General features: G+C 35.0%; 1 protein-coding gene across 1 annotated transcript; it reads right to left on the bottom strand.

Moving 5' to 3' along the window:
- Positions 1-1,030: 1,030 nt before the first annotated feature.
- On the bottom strand, positions 1,031-20,265 carry LOC6049032 (programmed cell death protein 4). Its single transcript, XM_001865824.2, has 4 exons — positions 19,309-20,265; positions 18,623-19,017; positions 18,293-18,543; positions 1,031-2,330 (listed from the first exon to the last, which is right to left on the bottom strand). The coding sequence occupies exons 1-4, from the start codon at positions 20,018-20,020 to the stop codon at positions 2,255-2,257; spliced, it is 1,434 nt and encodes a 477-aa protein (XP_001865859.2). The 5' UTR covers positions 20,021-20,265; the 3' UTR covers positions 1,031-2,254.
- Between the last annotated feature and the right edge of the window lie 313 nt (positions 20,266-20,578).

Here is a 20,578-nt window from a genome sequence, read left to right as displayed (position 1 = left end):
TTGACTTTGAATAGTGCTTGTTTTGTATAGATCTTAAGATCAATTTCAAATGTTTTCCTCATCACTTTGAATAGTTCAAGACAAAAAAAAATTACTGTATCTCGAAGCCGTTGCATCGTATCAAAAAGTGGTCAAAGACATACTTGTAGGAAATTGAACGGGCTTTCTGAAAAAATACACTGAAACAAAAAAAAGGCACTTATATGAGATCTTACGATTTTTAAGTTTAAAAGTTAAATTTGATGGTGATGTCACGATTTTTTTTAGCTCAAAATTTTTGAGGAAATAGCCTAACATGTTACAAAAAGACTCCCGAAAAATGCAGAATGGTATGTCTCGCCTAAAAAAATACAACTAAACTAAACGTCAAAATTTTCAGAATCGATAGTGGGAATCGTTTCCCCAGACAATTTTACATAAAAATCTTCATACTGACCATTGCCCTAAGTCCAATCCTTGGGAAGATACAGCGGTTTTAAAAATAAAAATGTTGAAAAAATAGGTTTTTTGGTGGATTTTGGCAATTTCTATATGACAGACTTGGGTTTTCAGTCTCGTAAATATTTTTACCGGAAAGCTCGTCCAATTTCCCATAAGTTTGTCTTTGACAGTTTTTCAATTTGACTTTGTCTTTGACCACTTTTTGATACGATGCAACGGCTTCGAGATATAGTAATTTTTAAATTGCACAATACAAAAATATTTAAATACCTTACACGCCCTTCTCAAATGTTATTTTCGAGTACTATTGGCTCCATATACAAGGAGATTTTTTTTTGTGGTCTAGGCTCTTTTCAAATGGAATTGCTGAATATCAATATAATTTGTAGAATCATGCAACGCTCCCACAATTTCGCTGCCGGTCTGCGTGTTTTTAAAGTCGATTTTCAGACTATTAGCAAAAAATGATCATGTGATAAAGTTAAAACAAACAAATCGTTCCATTATTTTAATAGTTTTTTTTATTATGCTTTTTCAATTGCATTTTTGTTTTGTTCCTTAACGGTTACTTTGCATAAGTTGTATTTTATCTGTTGGTTTTTATATTATTTTGCAGTTTTACTCTCAGTACGATAAAGTATGTTGTGTTTTGATGCCTTCCTTTTGCCTTTCCTTTCCTCTTGACGAAGTGATGCGCACTTCACTGGGTTACGTTTACGTGTGCGAATAATTCAAGGAAATGTTCAGGAAGGAGATAGGGGGTCTTACAAAATCTGCACTGAATTGAATCCAACTTTGTAAAAAGTATTTATTCGTACCGCTTACAGGATGAACAAAATAAATGGGGGCGGGGAAACAGTATATTATCTCATCTCTAACTTAATTCTCTCTTAACTCGAGTTATCTCGTTCAACGCTTAAGTGCTTACGATTTTTGCTTGGCAGAAGTATCCAAAGTACTGTTTAATTAGTATTTAGTAGTATGTTTTTGTTTTTTTTTGTAATAGTCAGGTAGCAATTTCAAATTCTTCTCTTGTTTCATTTTTGTTTTTTTGTATTCTCTCAGAATGACTCGCATCGATTCGTCTAAAAGAACGACAAATCTTGGAACTAGACTGAATGACGACCAAAAATAAAAACTGGAAAAAACGCAAGAAATGCAGCTGGCGAGAGTTTGGGGGGCGGAATCAAACTGATCAAAACAAACGACTCAGAGTGGTGATGACTGACTCTTGCAGGTTCCTACTCTAGCAGCCTATCCTTTCAGGATTTTTCAATGCTTTTTCTACGGTTTTGCTTCTAAAATGCGCTCGACTTTGTTTTCTTCGTCACTTTCGTCTACTGATAAGTATTTTTAATTCTTGTTTTTGTGGTGAATATACGATCAAAATGGGGTTACAATATATTTGAGTGTAGTTTTCTGTTTCCTTTCAAAATGTGTTACATTTTTCTTCTGCTCTTCTAAACTGCGCGGGCTGCTTCTTCTTTCCCTCCTGCAAATGTGCTCTCTACCTTGCAAAATTATGTAAATGACATAAAAGATGTTGTTTTCCGCACTTTCAAGTAAGTATGACAGAGCACACTAGTACAATTTTCATCTCTCCGCCTAACGATTCTCACTCTCTTGAAAAGTTCAAATTTATCCTCCTCTTGCATTCGAACTTCAACTCTCGCAGGAAAAATATCAATTGCGTTTGCGCGCCATTCCAGAGTAAACAAACAGGTTGCGCCAAATAAAAAAATGTTTAGCGCGTTTTTCTCCCAGGCTGAAATGGTCTGCTGAGGCTGCTGCTGCTGCTGCTGCGGTTCTCGCCTTAAAAGTCACGAGAATTCAAGTTGACCGGCTTGATGCGGCCACCGTCACCCTCGGACACGAAACGCTTGCGGCCTCTGAAAATATACAAAAAAGAAAGAGGTTGTGGTTAGAATTGTTTGGTTGAAATTTTATTTGGTCGAATTGATATGGCTTAATCCTCTACTGCCCCAGTTTTTTCTGATGATTCTTTTTTTCCCATGTTTAAGAGGTCATTTTGAGCAACGTCCACACTTTGCGGAATGCATTTTAACAAAGTATGAGAACACCAACTTTTTCACATTTTATAAATATATTTTTTTTAATATTTTGCACTATTTTTTTCAAACCAACTCAATTGTTTTGAAATTGAGAAAATTCTCTAAAACTGACAAAAAAACTTTTTTCAAGAAAAATAATATGTTAGCATGATATTCCCAACAACAGTTCGAGGTATTCATTCATAACAAAAAATGTTATTCCAAAGTTATTTTGGCTTTCAATCAATATCAGACCAATAACAAATTTTGTTATGATAACATATACTTTTATTCATCTTTTATGCAAAAGTTGATCTTTCAAGATGAATCCATCTCTTTCTGTTATTTTAACAGTATTAGTTATTAAAATGGCATGAATTTTATTATTTCCGTCTGTTCTGTTTGTTGAATCCTCAAAACTAAGACCTTCATTAAATTTGGAAAAAAAATCCCGAAGACACCATATTCATAACATTTTTTGCTAAACTGTTGTTAGCTTTCGAAAATGACAATTTTGGCGTGGCCGACTCATAATTAGGGGAAAGTGGGGCAAGTGTAACAAGCTAAGGAAATACTCGTTAAACCCAATAAATAGGTTAAAAATCTGTCGAATTTTTTGATAATCTTATCCCAGATCTTGACTAAGACTATGATAGAACAAGTTTCTGAAAAATCCTGTTTTTCAAGATCACACGAATTCGAGAAAAGTTGCCCCGACACATCTTCGATTTGCGTGAAACTTTGTTCTGAGAAGGAACTTTTGTCTCTGATCACGAATTCGAGGTCCGTTTTTTGATATCTCGTGACGGAGAGGCGGTACGACCCCTTCATTTTTTCAACAGGCGAAAAAATAAGTGTTTTTCATTAATTTGCAGCCTGATGAGATAGAAAATCGGTGTCAAAGGGACGCCCGATTTGATGGCGTACTCAAAATTCCGAAAAAAACGTATTTTTCATCGAAAAAAACACGAAACGGACTCGGCCATTTTCCGTTAGTTGATTTTTTTGGAAAACATGTCATTTTATGGGAAATTTAATGTACTTTTTGAATCTTCATTGACCCAGAAGGGTAATTTTTTTCATTTAAAACAAAAATTTTCATTTTGAAATTTCGTGTTTATTCTAACTTTGCAGGGTTATTTTTTAGAATGTAACAATGTTTTACAAAGTTGCAGAGCAGACAATTACAAAAATTTTGATATATAAACATAGATGGTTTGCTTAAAAACATCACCGGTTACAGAGATTTTACGAAAAAAAGTTTTGAAAAAGTTGGTCGTCGTCGATCATGCCCGTTTATGGTCACCCGCGGACACGGACGACGAAACAAAGAGAAACGCAAAAAGTAACTTTTTCAAAACTTTTTTTTCGTAAAAGCGTGATAACTCGTGATGTTTATGAGCAAACCCCTTATGTCTATACATCAAATTTTTTGTAATTGTCTGCTCTACAACTTTGTAGAACATTGTTACACTCTAAAAAATAATCCTGCAAAGTTAGAAAAAATACAAAATTTTAAAATGAAAAATTTTGTTCTAAATGAAAAAATGACCCTTCTGGGTCAATGTAGATTCGAAAAGTACATTAAATTTCCCATAAAATGACATGTTCCAAAAAATTTTACAGTCGAGTAACGGAAAATGGGAGAATTTTTAAAACGTTTTTAGTGTTTTTTTTTTCGATGAAAAATACGTTTTTTTTCGGAATTCTGAGTACGCCATCAAATCAGGCGTCTAATTTTACATAAAAGTCCCTTTGACACCAAATTTCTATCTCATCACCGTTTCAGGCTGGAAAATTATTGAAAAATACCTCTTTTTTCGCATGTTCAAAAATTGAAGGGCTCGTACCGCCCTCCGTCATGAGATATCAAAAAACGGACCTCGGATTCGTGATCAGGGACAAAAGTTACCCCTTAGGACAAAGTTTCACGCAAATCGAAGAGGGGTCGGGGCAACTTTTCCCGATTTCGTGTGAGTTGGTAGAGAATTACCCACTTTATAATAGCTGAAAATCATTGGTATGAAATGAGTCGAAGCCTTATTTTGTACTTTCCAAATGTTATAAAAAACGAAGGTTTTGAAAAAAAAACGTCATTCAATCTTATACCCCGTGATGTTTACGTCGTTTTGGCGGTTATGTGGTAGTAGAATCAACTAATTGCAATGCTAGCAACAATTCCTCATAATGGAAATATCAAAATTGTAAAAATTACGGCCGTACGAGCGATTGTTCCTCTTGCCGCATATGGTCGTCTTGCCCCACCTTCCCCTATGTGCCTCGATGCCTCTATGCTCTCTTGTACTAAGCTGCCTGGTTTTCCTATCTAGTCAGCATAAGATAGCACAAAGTTAAACAGATGCATTGCCAGGCAAGCTAGCACATGTTGTAATTGTTCCTAGGTAGCTAAGATAACAAGATAGTTTTATTTAAATTATCAATTTTTGTAATAAACAGAAAATAGTAGTTTATGCAACAAGTTGCAAAAAGAGGATTTTTTCAGCACGAATCGTACATTTATCCAACGAGGTTCACCGAGTTGGATAAATACGAAGAGTGCTGAAAAAATCAAGTTTTGTAACGAGTTCCAAACAACATTTTTTGCAATTCCAAAAAACACACACTGAGTGAAATTTTATGTCAAATTTTCATGTATTTTGTCAATAAATCGTTTAAATCATAAAAATGTTAAAAAGTGTTACTTATCAAAAACAAGTGCTGAAAAGTGTTGCCATTCGATTCTGTTATTTTTGGTACAGAAAAGTAGGCTATTTCGTCGTTCAAGAATGACAGGAAAAGTAAGCAGTTTCACGACGGAATTGCAAAAAAATATATTGAAGTTGAAATGGAGATGAACTATTTTGGTTTTCATAATAAGTCAACAAAAGCTTCAACATATAAAATATATCAACAAACGACAAAACTAAACTTAAAATAATTATTTAATAAAAAGTACAAATCTGATTTCACCAAAACTGACCACCAAGCAAAACAAAACCGGCAGCCCGAAACCTGTTTAACCAACCGAATTGCTAATCAGGGAGGACCAAAATCGAAAATGACTCACAGGTTCACCCGTCGCTTTTCGATTCGCCAAAAAGGTTGGTAAACAACCAGAGCCAAACAATAATAAACGGGACATTTTACCACACGCACACACGTTCACAAACTTGTTAAAATATCCTCCGAAACCGGGCGCAACTCGTTTTTTCGAGAGTTATGCAATAATTTACCCTGTTTTTTTTTCTGTTTTCGCCGGTTGTTTTCGTCTCGAAATTCGCGCACTATTCGCAGTTCGGTCGATTGTTGGCGAGAGCAAGCGGCAAGTAAAAATAAAATTAAAATATCATAACAACAACAACAACAACACACGAGAGCATCGCTTGATTCGGAACCGGGCAAGCAAGGAAGTGTGTTATTATGTGGGCAAGTGGAGAAGCGAATCGAGAGAACCGGAACGTAACCGGTTTTTTGCTTACTTTGTTGTTTTCTGTGCTGATTTTGTAACATTGATTATTCTGATATTGATTTTTCAGAAAATCTAATTTCAATTGTAACACTTCATTTGTAGTTGTTTGTTTCAAAACTAGATTCCTCCGATTGAAAAAAAAACTGTAAAATCAATAATTTTGACTTTAGCTAGCAAAATAACTATTTTGAATGTTTAAAATATTTTGATAGTTTCTGACTCAATTTTTAAAAGCAAAATGATTTTAAATATTTAACCAAACGTTATTTTTAATCCAAAATATTCAATTTTAAGACATTCATCAAGTGTTTTCAACATGCCCTAATTCCGTCCCACTAGAAAATTCCATTGTTGTGTCTAGAAGACTCTGAATGGAGGCAATATGTGGAGGAATCTTTCCATGGTGCAACAGAACTCGAAAGTTGTTGCATTCCCCCACGTTGCCACGTTTTCTGCAGTGACCGGTTTCCATGGACCGGCCTGGTCTGGTTCCAAGCAGTGTGCATAATACCCCCCGTCGATGTTCTCCACTTTCCCCTCCACAGGATTTTTGCCCAACGACTTAAAATCGGGTCCCAGCAAGCCCCTTCCACACATATTATTATATTTTGTTGTCATAATGGCATGCTGTCGCACACAAAAAAAAAAAAAAACAAACAAAACAATTGGCACTTATGTGTGTCAAACAGACCTGTTTGAATAAAATGTATGAAGTGTGTCAACATTTCAAATTTCAGTTTTGACAAACTAAGTTCGACAAATCGACATGCGACAAAACTGACGATGGACTGCAGATTGTTTATCGGCACAATTTACTGCCACCGGCGAGCGCGCAGAGCGGTTCTTCCAGTTGTTTTGAAGAAAAAGAATTTGAGGAAAAAAAACAAGCAAAAAAGATCGCGAGGTGCGGCGACGGCGGCGATAATGCGATTTGTGGCTGTGTGTGTGTGTGGGCTTGTTTTTTTTTTATTTACTGCGTTTTGTTATTGTGCGGTGAAAACAGCCGGCTTATAACCGACCGGGGCTTGGCTTTTGCGCATTTGAAAGTGCCAATGTTGTGGGTATTTTAGTTTGTTTTTCTCGATTTAATGTGAAAAAATTGTCAAACTTATATTAGACAAAAATTCAAGGCTTTTAGAATTCCAAGAAAGATTTTTCAAATCAAGACAAAACAATAACATAGAAAATGGAAATTCAAAAAATTTCAATATTTCTTCATTTCAAAATAAAAAATGATTATTACCTCTGACAGTGTGTATTTCATATTCCGCTGTTAAACTGGAACAGATAATTCCACAAATTGAACAATCATCATTCTTTATTCATTTGATCCTTCATTTTGGGAATTATAATACTATTTTTTAGTTTTAAAGTTTTTTTTGATCAGATACAGTTAATTTTCGTTTTCTCTTAGATCTGACTATCAAATGTTTGATTATTGGAAGGTTAATAAGATTTTCAAATCATGATAATAAATTCTATTTTTTTTTTCTAAGGGAAATAAAAATGCGTAAAATTCAACGTTTTATTCCTAAAATTTGTACATTTGATGATAAACATTTTTTAGAAAATTTCACAAAATAATTCTTTTTGGGCTTTTTTATAACTTAGATTTTGCGACCACAGCACGGAAAATACAAAAATCTTTAGAGCAATTCTCTGAGATTTCGGTCATTCGATTTTTTAATCCGGCTATAACTTTTTTGGTGCCTTTGGTATGCCCAAAGAAGCCATTTTGCATCATTAGTTCGTTTATATAATTTTCCATACAAATTTGGCAGCTATTTTTGTATGGACAAAAATGAAATGTGAAAATTCAAAAATCTGTATCTTTTGAAGGAATTTTTTGATCGTTTTGGTGTCTTCGGCAAAGTTGTTGGTATGAATATGGACTACACTAAAAAAAAAAATGATACACGGTAAAAAAAAACTTTGGTGATTTTTAATTTATCTTTTTGTCACTTAAACTTGATTTGCAAAAAAATACTATATTTAATTTTCTGATATGTTTTAGAGGACATCAAATACCAACTTTTCAGATATTTCCAGAATGGGCAGAAAATCTTTGACTGAGCTATGATTTTTTGAAACAATACAGATTTAAAAAAAACCCGACATATGAAAAATCGAATTTGCAATCAAAAAGTACTTTAGTGAAATTTTGATAAAGTGCACCGTTTTCAAGTTATAGCCATTTTCAGGTAACTTTTTTCAAAATAATCGCAGTTATTGATTTTTTAAAATTTGCGACCAATATTTCGATTTTTTTTTTAAAAATCTGTATTGTTTCAAAAAATCATAACTCGGTCAAAGATTTTTTGCCCATTCTGCAAATTTTTGAAAAGTTGGCATTCGATGTCCTCTAAAACATATAAAAAAATAAAAAAATAAAAATAGTGTTTTTTTTTATTAATCAAGATTTAGTGACAAAAAGTGAAATTAAAAATCACCAAAGTTTTTTTTTACCGTGTATCATTTTTTTCAGTGTAGTCCATATTCATACCTGCAACTTTGCCGAAGGCACCAAACGAATTAATGATGCAAAATGGCTTCTTTGGGCATACCAAAGACACCAAAAAAGTTTAGCCGGTTTAAAAAATACAATAATTAAAATTGAATAAAAAAGACCGATTTCCGAAGAGAACTGCTCATTAGTGAAAAACATATTTTTATAAACAACAACAGATTTTAAAAGATAATGATAAATATAATAATAACTAAAAAAATAAAAAAAAAATGAAGAAATTGGAAAATCATCAAATTACTGATCGCGTTATTCATCCAACTTTTAAAATATAATGTTTAATAATAACCAAATTTATAATTATATTTAGAATTTTAAAAGAACTATGGAATAATTTTTACCAATTTTCCATTGCCCAATGGGTCATTCTCCGCCAACTTACACAGCAGTTGCCCCAACCCCTCTTCGATTTGCGTGAAACTTTGCTCTAAGGGGTTATTTTGGTTCCTGATCATGAATCCGAGGTCCATTTTTCGATATTTCATGACGGTGGGGCGGTACGACCCCTTTCATTTTTCTGGTTTTTTACTAAGACACGTTTTTCAGTGATTTGTAGCTCGCAACCGTGAAGAGATAGAAATTTGGTGTCAAAGGGACTTTTGTGAAAAATTAGACGCCCGATTTGATGGCGTACTCAAAATTACGAAAAAACGTATTTTTCATCAAAAAAGTTAAAAAATAATTTCAAAATCGCTGCCATTTCTCGTTTTTTAACTGTCAAAAATCGTGAGACATGTCATTTTATGGGAAATTTAATGTACATTTCGAATCTGAAATAACCCAGAAGTTTTTTTTTATTTTCGAAAAATCCCTCATACAAGCAGTGCACAAGCCACAACAATCGTCCAAGGGGTCATTCTCTTGCAAAGTTAGCTGAACTTTCCGAAAAAATACTTTCAAAAGCACACGATTGAGTTTTTGGGGTTAAAAATTCGAAAAACTGGTCAAAAATGGTCAAAATCATAACTTTTTCAAAAACATTTTTTTTAAAATTCTGATAACTTGTGAAGAATACATGCAAACCCCTTATGTCTATATATCAAAATTTTTGTTTTTGTCTGCTCTACAATTTTGTAGAACATTGTTACACTCTTAAATGTAACCCTGCAAAGTTAGAAAAAACACGTAATTTTAAAATGAAAAATTTTGTTCCAAATGAAAAAATGACCGTCCTGAGTTATTTCAGTTTCGAAAAGTAAATGAAATTTCCCATAAAATGACATGTCTCACGATTTTTGACAGTTGAGTAACGGGAAAGGGCAGCGAGATACGTTTTTTCGGAATTTTGAGTACGTCATCAAATTGAGCGTCTAATTTTACACAAAAGTCCCTTTAACACGAAATTTCTATCTCTTCACGGTTGCGAGCTACAAATCACTGAAAAACGTGTCTTAGTAAAAAACCAGAAAATGAAAGGGGTCGTACCGCCCCATCGTCACGAGATATCGAAAAATGGACCTGGGATTCGTGATCAGGGACCAAAATTACCCCTTAGAGCAAAGTTTCACGAAAATCGGAGCATTTTATTCCGATTTCGTGTGAGTTGGTGGAGAATTACTCCAATTTGTTATCTTATTTATTTATTCTGATAAAAAGGCTAAACTTACGGTAAAATTTTGACCATTTTTTTTTTTTCAAAAATAACCCGAGCAGACGGAAATAACATTAAAATAACATTTTTTGATATTTGAAAATACTAGGTCAATAACATTATATGTTATTTATAACAAGTTTTGTTATTCGCCGTTATGATTTTTATGTTATTGGATTGTTATTGCAATAACAGACTAATCACATTTTTAGTTATCCTTCGAAGAAATCTTTGTTATTATTTTTTGTATTTTAACAACTAATGCTGGTACAAATATTTTTAAAAGTTTTTGTCACCCCCCCCCCCCTTCAAAATTGGCCCGAAAAATCAGGGGGCAAAAAAAATATTTTTTACAATAAACTTCTAAATTTCAATGAAAATTCAAGTGCAACCAGCTGAAATCAAATTAAAATACATTCTCCTGCGTTTAAAATAATTTTGAGCATGTTTGGGTTTATTAAAAAATCTTAAGATTTTTTGAAAATTTTCGATGCAAAATCTTTTTTTTCCGATTCAATTTTTGTTTTTGTTAGATCTTAATTTTTTTGAAAACCAATGATTGCAAAACAACTGAACTAGTGTAAAATGCATTTTAAAACACTTTTTTCATTTAAATGTGAAGACTATGGCTTGTTATTTAAATTTTTATATTTTTTTTATTTTTTTGCCCCCTTGACCTCGGCCTGGGCCGAGGGACAAAAACTTTTTTAAATATTTGCATCGGCCTAATCCGATCATTCCAATAACAGTTGGAGGTATTCTTCTATGCAAAAAATGTTTGAAAACAAACTACGTCAAGCTTGAACTGGAACATAACTTCATACTTTTTTATGTTTACAGCTGCAGTAGAGGGGATCATTCGGAAATCACGTTATAAAATGTAACGCTTCTTTCTTGAACTGTGAACTTCCGATAGACGGACTGAATTTGCAAACCAGAAGCAACACGTTTCACTGCTCAACCTCACAACATCCGATCAATATTTTCTCAGATTGCATCATCCGGCGAGGTGTGTTCCCAAATGTCGCAAACAAAAACAATCCCAGTCGAATTGAAAAACAAACAACTAATTACCGTCTCGCATTCCCAATCGTTCAAAAGTGATCCAACGGCGATTGCCAAACGATGGAAAAGTACCGAAAACAACGCGCTGTTTTTTGTAAGGTGCGGTGCGGTACGACCTTGAAAGCTTAGAAGATAAAATTACGTTCAAAACATTGCCCACGCCACTTCACTTCCCCCTTTTTATTTTATTTGATTCGGTTATGCTGGCCACGTTGTTTTTTCTCCTCCACGTGCAAGAAATCACGTACGCGCGTAGTAGGCTGGGTGTCAAAATAAAGTAAACCTCGGAGGAGTGAATCTTGAACGGCCACGTGGATTTTCGTTTCAGAAAGAAATCCATAGGGACGTGGCGTTACATCGTGCTGCCACCTGGTTTTTTGAGGTGCAAGAGTGGAAAAGTGCTGAGTCATCGTCTAAAAATAGACGGCGTCCTATCTCGCCCAGCAAAATGAAGTCGATAAAGTAGTCGGTTTCGATGAGAAAAAGTGGAAAACGTGGTCTAAAAATAGCGACGCCATCCCCCTATGGCCTGTGCAAAAGGTTGCGCATGGTCGTTGGTGCAGTGAGGTTAGGAGTAAGGGGGGGTCGCGCATCAGCATGGTTGCTTGTTTTTGTTTTTGTCCCGCGATTACTTTTTATTTTGGCTAAGACGCATTTTCTTCACGTCCGCTCTGTTCGCTCTTTTCTATGCATAACAAACGCGCACTTTTTAGGGGTGTGTGCGTGAAGTCGTTTATCGCGTGAAGCTTCTTTGCATGTATTTTACCGGCTTGCTGCGATGGTGTTGGTGCAGCTGCCGGCACAAATTGCGCAAGAGTGTGCGTTTTCGGTGGCGCAGTGTGAGTGCTGCCAGGTGTTTCAACAAATACAGACAGACTGAGCGACATTCTGTGCCTTTCTGTATAGAAATTTCCACCCGAAAATCAAAATATTATTATCATACATGGTGTTGCAAAACACGACTGAAACGAGTTTGCGCACACCAGTTTGGGAGTATCAGACGACTTTTTGAAAACTAATTTGTTTATTTGAGTGAAACTTTGAAAAAAAAAAATCTAAAGATTGTCAATGAGGCATCAATCAATAGACGAACCACCTAAAAATTTTGGACAAAAATTTCACTTTGACGTTTCTGTCAAGGTGTCCTGTTACGTGTTCCACGTTTTGAATAGAACAATCTGGAAATGTCTAGCCTTCGGTGCGCAGCACCTGAGTTTGTTTAATCATATCAGTTTTATAACACTGATAAACGTGTGTTTTCAAGTGACTCTCTTCACTTTCAACCAGTAGATTGCCGTTGTTTACAGTTCCAATTAGATATTTACAAACAACGCAAGTATTTATAAATTCAATCTACACTGTGTGCGGGTTTACTCATCTCAGTAGGCACACATTTTCTTTTCTTTTTCGCCACAAGAGCGAAAAATTGTCGATTACTTAAATTTTTATCGCTTTCTTCGCAAGAGTTCTTACTTTTCTTCGTTTTGAAAGAAAGTAAGAAAAAAAACATGCAAAGAAAAAAACAACGAGATAACACTCTTGGTCGACCGCACAACCACCATCAGGGATCCTTAAGTTGTGTGTTGTGGTTGAGAGTAGAAGAAAAAAGAATCAAAAGCAAACTTTGTATGGGCGTACGTGAAAAGACACAGGCGCCTCTGATGAGAGAAGAAGAAAATCGTTCACACCGAGACGAGGTGTGATGGAATTGTTCTGGAAGGAAGGTCAAAACCGTAGCGAACACTCCCAGCTTAATCTGCGACTCAGGTGTTTTTTATTCAAAATCTGGAAATTTTGGCTCATCAAAAACACGTTTTTAACATTAAGTTAAAAACAAAGTTTCATCGCTCTTTCTTCAATGAAACCTTGGCATTGAATTTTCATTATGATTTTTGGACAATATAAAAAGCATATATGTATAGATATTGTAAGTGTTGAAGTATATAGTTTTTACCATAATATTCATTATTCTATAGATAGATGAGTCCAAAAACATAAACAAATGCATTTTTAATTAAATTGTCTGCAAAAAGCGTGGTCACTTTAAAAAAAAAACAGTTTCAGTAAATGATTTTTGTATTTTTTAGGTGAGTTGCTCTATCCTGCATTTTTCGTGAGTTTTTTTGTAACATCTGAGGCTATTTTCACAAAAAATTCGAACGAAAAAAATCGTGGGCGCATCATCAAATTTGACTAAAAAATCAAAAAATCTCATAAAAGTGGAGTGTTTTTTTCTTTCAGTGTATTTTTTTCGGAAAGCCCGTCAAATTTCCTACAAGTTTGTTTATGGCCAACGGCATCGAGTTATGGAAATATTTAAATAACGAATAACAAAAATATTTAAAACACTTATGCCCTTCTCAAATGTCATTATCGAGTGAAACTGGCTCCATATACATAAAAATGGCTTATATATGCCTAGGATAACATGTCTACAAAGTTTCATTGAAATCGGAGAGGGTCGGAAAAAGTACCTAAAAAATTCCTCTTTTGGGCTGGAATTGCTCTTAAATAAACATAAATTCTCAAGCGTAAATTTTTTGACAGTGTTTTGAGTTTTAATTAAAAAACTAAAAATAGCCAAATTCATAAATGCAACAGTACAACAAAATTTAAACAGTACAATTTAAAAAATCATCATTTTAAAATTAAATTAAATATTCTAAAAAAATAAAGCTTAAATTCAAATGTACAAAAATCAAAAAATTAAAAAAAGTCAAAGAATTTGAATTGAAAACATATCAAATACAATCTATTTTTAAAAGTTAAAATTTGAAAAATTTCAAAATTATCAATTTGTTAAAGCTAAAAAGTACGGAAAAATACTGAAATATTTCAACATTCAACAATTCCATAAGCTCCTAAAATCAAAAATTCTTACAAAAATATATAAAAGAGAATCAGTCTTCAAAAGGTATCCCCCAATATTTGAGAATTCCTTTAGATTTACACCTAAACTCATAAGCTCTTAAAAAATGTGATATTTTAAATTGAAACTCAGGCAGTTACTTCAAGTATTGTAGAAAAGAGGTTTTGAGAACTTTATAAACAATTCGCTTGCACAAGAAAAAAGGGAAAACTGAACAAAAATATGGAATTTAAAATAAAGTTGGTTTTATTATGTAAATTTTACGAAACTTTTTTTTAAATGACTTCTTATTAAATTTACGTAAATTCGCAAGCGGATTTTGTATGCTGAGGCAAATTTGTATTTAATAACAGAAAAATTAGAAATTTTAACATTCTGGAGTCTAATTTTCAAAAGTTCAAAAAAATTAAATTTAAAAAACGAAAGGTTAAGATTCTCAAGCAATCAAGTTTAATATATTTTCATGTTAAAAATGACAAAGATTACAAATTTATGCAGTCTGATTCTGATATTTCACCACTAAACAATTCCAAAAACTCTTAAAATCAAAAAATTCCAGCCCACAAAAATTTAAAAAAATAAATTCAAAGTATGATTCCCGGCCCACAATTTTTCAGCCGGTTGATTTCGTTTATTTCATTTCAATTATTATTATTTTTTATCCAGAAATTTTATCCAGAACTGAATTAAAAGAAAAATCGCCAATCTTAAAACTAGCAAATTAAAAAAATAGCTTAAAAACGCAAGTTTTTTTTTGCCCAGCTTTTTTAGGTGCCAAATGGTCGTGTTTGGCAATGTTTTGGATCATTTGTAATAATTTAACAGTGATCTTCTTTTCATGATTAGAGCATCACGTGGAGTTATGTTAGTTCAATTTGTTCCATTCGCAAACGTCAACTGAGCTAAGTTGTATCAGCAGAAACCAAACTAGAGACAAATTCTACTTTCACATAATTTCGTAGCCGGCCTATTGGATATTGGATCGGTTGAGCATACAATATCACATACTTTGTGATTCTTTTTGCCTAAAAAAAATAAAAGGAGGCATCAAATCTCGGGTTAGTTTTCAAAAGGACACAAGAGCCGCTATGACCTTTGACACTTATTTGCGTTTTTCTCTAAAACAAAACAAAATTTCACTGTTTTTTCCCGATTTGAACATTTGATGAATCTTAAGTATTTTTGTGACGAATAGAAAACGGTTGTGTTTAATTTTTATTAAGTTTTATTTTTGTTATTAACAGTTTTGAGAATCTTTCAAAGTTTCCCAATAAATATTTCAAGAGATTTCCAAGAATAGTTAGATAATCCGTGGTAAACAAATAAACAAGCTATTGTTAAGGTTATTAATGAGGTTTGCCAGAATAACAAAATAAATTGTTTCTCTTAACTTGCCTTGCAAAGAAGTGAGTCAGACGTAAAGACTATACATAATTCAACCCAATGTTATTTTTTCTAGAGATTTCTAATACCGCTTAGCTCAACCACATCCAAGCCGAGTTCCGAATCAAGGCAATTCACTGAACCCCACAAAATTTAGGTCGTTTCAAGCTGTAAAACCAACCACCACAGCGTTCAACGTCAGAGTCAGAAACTACATCCAACAGTGCAGTTGCACTGTCCATGTCTTCAAGTGCCAACGCACCTCTCAACCGCGATCAAGAAAAAAAGCCCCAACTATAAATAATCGCTAATTAAGCATTCGAAGTGCGCGCTCGCGTTTACAATCCCTGCTCCGAGACGTCTACCTTTGGGTGATGCACATTAGAATGCACGCCGGCCGGCCGGCCTGCCAGTACACACCCCCAAACCAATACAATCTGCCGCTCGTAACTGCGAGAATCTCGAAACAATAATGCAGAGCTGCGCGGTTCAATGTCATCCAGTGCACCTTTCACCGCAATCTTGCCTGTTTGCTACGCCACTTGCTGTAGCAAACAAACAAATAAACAACAGAGCAAATATTACTTCATTCGGTTGATCACAGACAAGCAGGTTGGACAACGCCAAGTTACGATCCTAGAAACAACAATTTTGACAGTTTGGGTTTCAAAAAACATCCACCAGATTGCGCTAGAACCAAAATGCTTTAATAAAGAGTCACGTCCGCTTGTCTGTGCTCTAATGAATAATTCGTCACCACAGGATCATAAATTTGACGCAATCTTAGTCCGCACGATTCGAAAACAAAACCCCAATTTGGGGTGCGTCGTCGTCATCGCCATCGACTAATCCGGCCCCAAACCTGAAGCTGTTTTCGTACTCTCCGTACCGTGTATCAAGTTTTGTTCTATTTTTGAACAACTAACTCCCGAGCACCCCCGACGGCCGAGCCTTTGTTGTTGGTGTTGCTGATGATGTTTTGGTAGTGGCGCGGCACGAACCGGTTTAATTGTTATTTTGATTCGAGCATGCCGCCTCGTTGAGTGAGTGAGCAGGAAGTCAGGTTGGAAGAGAACTTGCGAGGGGGGCGAGAGTAGGTTGGATGGGAAATGTTACCTCGTGGTACTTCTATTTTTTGAATTCTTAAGATCCTTAAAATTCATAAAAATCTTAAAAATCTTAAAATTCTTCAAGTTTTTAAAATTCTTAAATTTCTTAAAAATTTTAAAATTCTTAAAATTCTTAAAATTCTAAAAATTCTAAAAATTCTTAAAATTCTTAAAATTTTTAAAGTTCTAAAAATTTTCAGAATTCTTCAAATTCTTAGAAAATTTAAAATTCTTTAAAAAAAAAAATTCCTTAAATTCTTTAAATTCTAAAACATTCTTAATTTTTTTAAAAATTTGTAATATTCCTTTTTTTAACTCTTAAAATTCTTAAAATTCTTAAAATTCTTAAAATTCTTAAAATTCTTAAAATTCTTAAAATTCTTAAAATTCTTAAAATTCTTAAAATTCTTAAAATTCTTAAAATTCTTAAAATTCTTAAAATTCTTAAAATTCTTAAAATTCTTAAAATTCTTAAAATTCTTAAAATTCTTAAAATTCTTAAAATTCTTAAAATTTTAAAATTTTAAAATTTTAAAATTTTAAAATTCTTAAAATTCTTAAAATTCTTAAAATTCTTAAAATTCTTAAAATTTTAAAATTTTAAAATTCTTAAAATTCTTAAAATTCTTAAAATTCTTAAAATTCTTAAAATTCTTAAAATTCTTAAAATTCTTAAAATTTTAAAATTCTTAAAATTTTAAAATTTTAAAATTTTAAAATTCTTAAAATTCTTAAAATTCTTAACATTCTTAAAATTCTTAAAATTTTAGAATTCTTAAAATTTTTAAAATTCTTAAAATTCTTAAAATTTTAAAATTCTTAAAATTCTTAAAATTCTTAAAATTCTTAAAATTCTTAAAATTCTTAAAATTCTTAAAATTCTTAAAATTCTTAAAATTCTTAAAATTCTTAAAATTCTTAAAATTCTTAAAATTCTTAAAATTCTTAAAATTCTTAAAATTCTTAAAATTCTTAAAATTCTTAAAATTCTTAAAATTCTTAAAATTCTTAAAATTCTTAAAATTCTTAAAATTCTTAAAATTCTTAAAATTCTTAAAATTCTTAAAATTCTTAAAATTCTTCAATTTTTTAAAATTCTTAAAAAAAACCTAAAATTTTTAAAAAATCTTAAATTTTTTAAACAATCTTAAAATTTTGAAAAAAATTTAATTTTTTAAAACATCTTAAAGTTTTAAAAATTCTTAAAATTCTAAAACTTCCAAAAATTTTTAAAATTCTTGACATTCTCACAATTCTTAAAATTCTTAAATTTCAAAATTTAAAGACTCTAAAAGTTAAAAACTATAAAATTCTAGAACTGCAAAGTTCTAAATTTTAGAAAATTCTCAAAATTTGAAAAAAAATGGAAGCTTAATTATCAAGAAGATTTTTATCTAAATTTCCTAAAATAAATTTTAAAATTCTAAAATCTATTGAAAAAAATTAACATAAATTCATAAACATCTTTTACGTATTAAAAATTTAGATGAAGTTTTGAACATTTTTTGAAACATTGTAATCTTTTTTGTTTAATTTTGGAAATTCAAAAAACTTTCAAAATAATTTAAAATTATAAAATAAATCGAAATAAAAACAAAATATTTTAAAGTTGTAGAAAATATTGAAAAACGGAATTCAGGATTTTTGTACGGTTTTTAACATTCACTGGAGGTAAAAAAGTGAGGCTAAATCCCACCCTTTTTAACAACATAATACAGGAAGTTCGATGGTTAAGTGAGATGGTTTAAGCGCCACTCCCGAAGGAGACTTCAACCCCTGTTCAAACTCACCTCGACGGCAGATCCTTGATGACGGCCTCGTTCAGGAAGTCGGCGCGCTGGCAGCGCTGCACGAACCGGTCCAGAATGGAGTACGCCAGCGGAATGTCCAGCACGATGTCAGTCATGTCCTCGTACACCCGCCGGAAGCCCTGCTCCATCTGTTCCGGCGTCACGAGGCAGGTATCGTCCAGCGATTTTAACAGCGCGCAGATGGCCTCCTCGGTGGGTTCGCTGAGCGCCTCGAGCATCATTACGATGGCCTGTGTTGCAAGAGGGGAGAAACAAAGAACCATAGTTAATCTTAACCTCACTTCTTCGAGCCGCACGGAAACCACGTACCTCGTAGATCAGCTCGTGGTGGAAGTGAGGCACCTCCAGCTCCTTGATCGAGCGCTGGGCCTCCTCGAGATCACGCGACAGCAGGTACTCCTGCAGCAGGATCGCCATCTGGCGGGTAAGCGTCTTCACGGGTCGGAGCGCCCCTCCGACGCCCCACACGTCGTCCAGGTGGCCCCAGCCCTGGTGCAGCGAGAGTAGGCCGCTAGCGCGCGTCAGCGCTTCCCGGGCCGGGGCGCTCAGCGTGGCCGCGTCCGGGCGGGCTTCCACGTCGAACGCGAACTTGGGCGGGATGCAGTCGTCGGCGACGGCCCGGGCGATAAAGTTGCCCAGGATGTGGGGCGCCTCGGGCGTGTCCAGGATCAGGTCCGGCATGTTTTCCAGCAACGTGTCGAAACCTGGACGGGGGGAGATGTGTTACGGGTTTAGTAGAACAGAACAATCAAAAAACAAGAAAAATAAGGCTTTCTAGTCAGAAATCTACCAACACATTCAAAGAATGTTTACACACTATTTTCTTCTCCACTACAGCTGATCCCAGCGCAAGAGGAAAAACATGGTTGGATTGGTGAGACCGGCAAAGTTTTTGGCAGAAGCACTGTCAAAAAGTGCAGCAAAAGCTACATGACATTTTCTGATGCATTTTTCACCTGTGGGTGTAGGAATGAAAAATCCAGCAAGCAACCTACCCTTGCAAATATCCCGGCTGGTGATGGTGCGGCCGTAGAGATCTGAGATCAGCACCGACGTCAGTTCCCGCTGGGACTGCTTGTGCTCAAAGGCCATCTCCACGGCCACCTTCGGAACGAGCGCCCGCCGCTCGGCGCTCATAATATCGTCCAAACTGTCTGCAACCTCGTGCGTGTCCCCGTGCTCGTAGTACTCGAGCAGGATCGAGCCGACCTTTTTGGTAAACTCCTCGACCGTAATCTCCGGCACGACCTCCTTCAGCTCGATGTTGCGCCGGCTGTTGTACGCGTCCAGGTCAAAATTCGGGTCGTTCTGGTCCAGCTCCTCGTCCATCTCTTCGAGCTCCGAGCCAAGCTTTCCCCAGACGCCCTTGCCGCCGGCCCCACCCTTCTTGGGCAGACCTCGGCCGCTGCCATTACGCGACCGCCGGCTGTTCTTCCATTTGCGGTGTGGCGCCACAAAGTTGGGCGTTCCGGCCACGCCGAGGGCCCCGTCCTTGCTGTTGGACCGGGACAGCTTGCGGACCCGTTTCTTCTGCTTGTCGTCCAGTATGGCAATCGGTTTCTTCATCAACCCGTCTCCGGCACCAGCCGGAGATCCGTTGGCCTTGGGGCTTCCAACGGGACTCGACGAGTTCTCGCTGTGGTGCCCGTTGAGCCCGGCTCCGTTCAGGGCATGGTCGCCGTTCGGCATCTTCTCGACCTCCATCATCGTGTCGTCAACCTTCGCTACTCTAGCCGCTGATTGAGGTTGTTGTTGGTGGTCTTGCAGCTGGTCGGAGCAAATTTGCTGGCCGGGAGGGGCAAATTCACGCACACAACGACAGCGGCGCGTCGCCGGAACAATACACAGACGCAAACCTCCCGGGGTCTATTTTAAACTCCGCCGCTCTCAGACTCCCGGTTGCGAAAATTCTAGACCTTTCGAGCCAATGTCCAACTTTCAACCCTCTACTCAGAATCAGGCTTGCCACAAATACAGATTTTTCAGCACAGGCCCGAAACACAAACGAATTTTTTTTTACAGTTAGAATAAATGTGAGCAGTTTTTGTTAAATTGGCCAAAAAGATAAACATTGTTAGCATCTTTTGGCATGTTCAGTTTTTGGTAAGAATATTATTTTTTAAAGTTATACTCGATTGAGTGTTTGGTATGTGCCAAAAAAATCTGTATTTGTGGCAAGCCTGCTCAGAATAGTTCAAACAACTCCCAAAGTTTATTTCGTAAAATATTTATTTAAGCCCAAAAGAGCCGCACAAAAACAAAATG

Source organism: Culex quinquefasciatus, chromosome 1, assembly GCF_015732765.1.
Source record: "Culex quinquefasciatus strain JHB chromosome 1, VPISU_Cqui_1.0_pri_paternal, whole genome shotgun sequence".
Lineage (NCBI taxonomy): Eukaryota > Metazoa > Arthropoda > Insecta > Diptera > Culicidae > Culex > Culex quinquefasciatus.
This window is presented reverse-complemented; position numbering and strand designations above follow the sequence as displayed.

Coding starts and splice junctions, on each gene's coding strand:
- LOC6049032 (XM_001865824.2), bottom strand. CDS start 20,020: ATGATGGAGGTCGAGAAGATGCCGAACGGCGACCATGCCCTGAACGGA. Junction 19,018..19,308: donor CAGCCGGGATATTTGCAAGG/GTAGGTTGCTTG, acceptor CCCCCCGTCCAG/GTTTCGACACGTTGCTGGAA. Junction 2,331..18,292: donor ATCAAGGATCTGCCGTCGAG/GTGAGTTTGAAC, acceptor GTATATTTTCAG/AGGCCGCAAGCGTTTCGTGT.